This window comes from Haplochromis burtoni, unplaced genomic scaffold, assembly GCF_018398535.1.
Source record: "Haplochromis burtoni strain Fernald_Lab_line unplaced genomic scaffold, NCSU_Asbu1 Contig_266, whole genome shotgun sequence".
NCBI classification, from domain to species: domain Eukaryota; kingdom Metazoa; phylum Chordata; class Actinopteri; order Cichliformes; family Cichlidae; genus Haplochromis; species Haplochromis burtoni.
In genome coordinates, this window is record NW_024582627.1 from 47,205 (window position 1) to 51,920 (window position 4,716).

At 39.0% G+C, this 4,716-nt stretch overlaps 1 protein-coding gene across 3 annotated transcripts in view; it reads left to right on the forward strand.

Moving 5' to 3' along the window:
• The window catches only part of LOC102302286 (lysine-specific demethylase 4A), a 24,040-nt gene extending 21,075 nt beyond the window's left edge, over positions 1 to 2,965 (forward strand). For all 3 annotated transcript variants that reach the window (XM_014339111.2, XM_014339109.2, XM_014339108.2), the window contains 2 exons: positions 41 to 133; positions 1,478 to 2,965. In XM_014339111.2, the coding sequence (XP_014194597.1) occupies positions 41 to 133; positions 1,478 to 1,615 (231 nt within the window). In that variant the 3' untranslated portion in view covers positions 1,616 to 2,965. The remainder of the gene's footprint in view (positions 1 to 40; positions 134 to 1,477) is intronic.
• The last annotated feature ends 1,751 nt before the right edge of the window (positions 2,966 to 4,716 follow it).

A 4,716-nucleotide genomic window follows, 5' to 3' on the forward strand; every position in this document is an offset into this window, starting at 1 on the left:
GTGTGTGTGTGTGTGTGTGTGTGTGTGTGTGTGTGTGTAGGTGGAATTTGAGGATGGCTCGCAAATCTCTGTCAAGCGGGAAGACATCTACACTCTAGATGAGGATCTGCCTAAACGGGTCAAGTCAAGGATGGTGAGCTAAAAATCTCAATGCTTTATGTTATGTGGAAATAAATATGACACCAGTTGTTGGGATGCTGTGTAAAATGTAACTAAAAACAGTGGAATGAATAACTTAAACTCGTATTTTATTTACAATAGAACATAGAAAGCACACACGCCCAAGCCTCAACTCTCGCGGCCTGGTACTAAACGACTCATGGACCAGTATGGCCCGGGGGTTGGGAACCGCTTATCTACGGTACATAATACCAACAGATTCAGGGAATCTGGAGAAATGGTCTTCAGACCTTTTCCCAATTTCCAGGAGAAAAGGTTCAAAATCAGTATTGGATGCCTGGGATCTTCAGACCGTCAGGCAGCACTGCATTAAAATCACTCCATGGGCTCAGGAAAACTTCCAGAAATCACTGTCTGTGAACACTGTTGACCGTGCCATCCACAAATGCAGGTCATAGCAAAAGAAGCCATCATCACTGCTCTCTTCTCTGAGCCAGAGCTCATTTAAAATTGGCTGACACATACTGGGAAACTGTTCTGTGGTTAAAATTTGAAATTCTCTTTGGAAAACATGAACATTACACCCTCCAGACTGAAGAGGAGCTTATAATCAGCACTCCGCTGGTATGGGAGGTGCATAAGTGCCCGTGGAATTGACAGTTTGCATATTTGGAAAGGTAGCGTGACAACTGAAAGGTATTACAGGTGTTAGAGCAACATGTGCCCCATCCAGATGACACCTTTTCAGGGAAGACTTTGTATATTTCCACTAAATAATGCAAATCCACGTACTGCAGCTATTGCAACAGCGTGGTTTCATACATAAAGAATCTGGCCTTCACCAACTGAAAACATTGAGTATCATGAAGTGAAAAGTTCAACAAAGAGCCGAGACTGTTGAGCAACTAGAATCCTTTGTCAGACAAGAACAGGACAGCAGTCGGTTCTCAAAGTGTAGACAGTTGGTAGTTGATGAGGGGACGATTAATCTTTAACTATTTATCTGTTCTGTTATGAGTAATAACGGGTTTATGAGCTTTGCAGAACTTTGCAGTCTGCTTTTATTACCTCTCAGCTCTAAAAGGCTAATAGGGTATTGTCATCACCCTGCTTGGTGGATGACATGGACACCAAACTTTGTGAACACGATAGCTTGAGAATCAGGTGACGTAGGATTTTCAAATTGGTCGCATAGGTGCATCTACTTTGAAGGCTGCAGGGTGGGACTGGTGACCGTATTCTTTTTTTACTTCTTTTCTTCACAGCTAGCCAACTTTGTTGTGCAATTGCAGCTGTATGTTTGCATCACAACTGTAGAACTAAGCAGTAACTTTTGTATCTCCTTTTTGGTTTTCAGTCGGTGGCATCAGACATGCGTTTCGAGCTCTTCGCGCAAAACGATGTCAAGCAGAACACCAAAAGGCAGCGGGTCATCAATTCTCGATATAGAGAGGACTACATTGAGCCGGTCATCTATCGAGCCATCATGGAGTGACATCCTTTTCTTTCTGAGGGTACTGCTTAAAGGATTGACCGCCCCTCCTGCTCTTCCATGGCCTGTCAGGCTCCATATTTATAAACTACGGCTGGGACTTTAACTGACTCTTGTGTGCTTTGAATAATATTCATCGACATTCATGTCCCATTGCAGTCTGGAGATTGTTTGCTTTCCCCCATTTCATCGTTTTTTTCTTTCCTTCAGGAAGAAGCCATTAATGAATTAAATGTGAAAAAGATTTGATATTTTCTTTGTTCTCTGCCACCCTGATTAGCAACTGTTGACTAAAAAACTACATGTTCTACAGCAGAAACATATTTCTCATTTAAATCACAATTCACTGATTCAGACTGATGTTTTCACAATTTTTGCCATACAGAAACTTGTTGATGGAGGTTTTCTCAACTCTGTTTTCTCCACTGATGCAGACACACTGTAGCCGTTGACTGTTGACAGTTTGAGTTATGAAGAATTGTGTCAAATCATAAACCCCAAAGAACTAAAATTCTCTGTCACCGTTTTAACAACGGTTGATCTTGTTGCTTATTGCGTTACATTTTGTGGTTGATAAATACGTATACGAGTATGTAGTTCACCCATACATAGTTGTCATTGTGCATCTACTGTGAAGACAGAGGACGTTTGACATGTTTTACAGGCCCAAGCCTTACACTTCAGAGGGCCTACAATACCTTGGTTTATTATAATTATTGTAATTAATGTTATTACTATACTTTTATTTATGCAAGTGCATCAAGTTTGAAAACAAAGCTATTTTTGTCATGTCCTTTTCACAGTCTGTAGAAAACCTCAGATGTATTTATATTTATTATATTGACTGGTTTTCAGACATGCTGTTTAAACTGAGGCTCGCGTTTGCTCTGCAGTGAATTCGGGAGGTAAAGATTATTATTGCTAAAGTTGTTCAAATAGCTTATTGTTATCTTCTTTCTGAGCATTTTTTTTGGTGTTTTTTATTTTATTTTTTTATTTTCGTTTTGTTTTCGACTTATTGCCTCAACCAAGTGGAGTTTTTGTGTTTCTGATAAATGCTAGCTTTAGAGATTGTAGTTTCAGATGATAGTTCAATCCCTGATGACAACAAACTCCACGACAGCTCATTTTTGGATTTAAGTGAGTTTGCTTTCATTTGCAGTTCCTTGAACCTGCTTTAAAACAGACTTGTGCAGAGAATTACGAACCTCTGTAGGATGACCTTTGCAGATACCTTTTAGCTATGATCTCGGCTACTGTTGGGTTTCCTTTGGGTCTGTCTCCACAGCAGCATTAAGTCTGTGCACTCTTTGTAAACACCAACTGTTTGAGTAAAGTTTTGAATACGAAAAATACCCTTGTGTAATTTATTTTCTCTACAAAATCCTGGCATGTACTAGCATGTAGCAACTATAAATCAAACTTTTCTTTCTTTAAAGGAAAACAGAAAATCATTACATGAATAAGTCTGCTCTGCTTGGCTTGCCCACTCCTGCTGTCAGATAGTGGTAATAGCTGTATTCAAAATGCAAAATATATGTATACATCTCTGTAAGTTAAATCATATCACATGTTAGAAAAATGTAACAACCGGTACCAGCACTGGGGTAAATATATGTACAGATACATAATTATATTTGCAAATATCTTCTCGGACAACATAAATAATCACACTATAGTTAACAATAAGCTGTGAGTTGACCGTAAGTGAAGTGTTAATTTTAGTAAACAAGTGCACATGATTACAATCTCTTTTAAAATCAGCATATTTGCAATTCTAATATGCACATTGCAGAAAAACAGCTTATTCTCAAGAACTTATCCCCACTTTGAACTGTGATTGTTCACATTGCATTATCATACTGACATTAATATTGGCAAAATTATTTGGAGGGGGTGATGGTGCATTTTACTATTTAAGAAAAGAAATTGTGTAAGATTTGATTCTGTTTTGTTTATAGAGTAATAATTACAACAGCACTTTATACTGTAAGGCAAAGACCCCACAATAATACAGAGAAAATAATTACATGACCCCCCCTATGAGCAAGCACTTGGTGATAGTGGGAAGGAAAAACTCCCTTTTAACAGAAACCTCCCAAAACCAGACTCGGGGAGAGGCAGCCAATCTGTGGTGACCAGTTGGAGGTGAGGGGAGGGAAACAGGACAAAACATAGACTGTAGAAGGGAGCCGGAGATTAGTAATAACTAATGATTAAATGCAAAGTGGTGTAAACACATAGTGAGTGAAAAGAGGTGAGAGAAGGAGTAACACTTAGTGCATTAGCACCTTAGGCCTACTGCAGCATAACTAAAGGAGGATTCAGAGTCACCTGATCCAGCCCATGTAAGGAAAAGGATTTAACAGAGAACCAATGAAGGGAAGCCAGTGTGAGAGAAATATGAATCTCTCTTTCGGTCCCCGTCAATACTCTCGCTACAGCATTTTGTGATCAACAGAAGGCTTTTCAGGGAGTTTTTAGAACAACCTGCAATAGTCCAGCCTAGAAGTGATAAATACACAAACTAGCTTTTTAGCATCACATGACAGGATGTTTCTAATTTTAGAGATAATGATCAAATGCAAGAAAACAGTACATATTTGTTTAATATGTGCACTGAAACATGTGCCTAGTCAAAAATAACTCCCAAGATTCCTTACAGGGTTACTGAATGCCAAGGTAATGCCATCTGGAGTAAGCACCAGGTTGGACATCATGTGTCTACGATGTTTTTAGGGCTGAGTACAATAACCTCAGCTTTATCTAAATTTAGATGCAGGAAGTTAGAGTGCAAACTAGAACTCAGACATAGCTTATAAAATCAACAAGTGTTCAAAAAAACTGATTTTTTTAAAAGAAAATACAAATCCTATAAAGTACGGACCCGTGCAGCTCATCTGTTATCTGCATTGTGAAATTTCATAGTTAACTTTGTCAATCACCAACATTAAAGATCCTTTACCTAAACTGGTTGCTCAGTAAAGGGTGCCCAAGGTCTTTGAATCTCTTTTATAATCTACGATTCACTGCCACTGACACACTGCACCCCAGACCAGGCACAACACATCAGATATATTGAACTGCCTGAGAGAATCTGATGC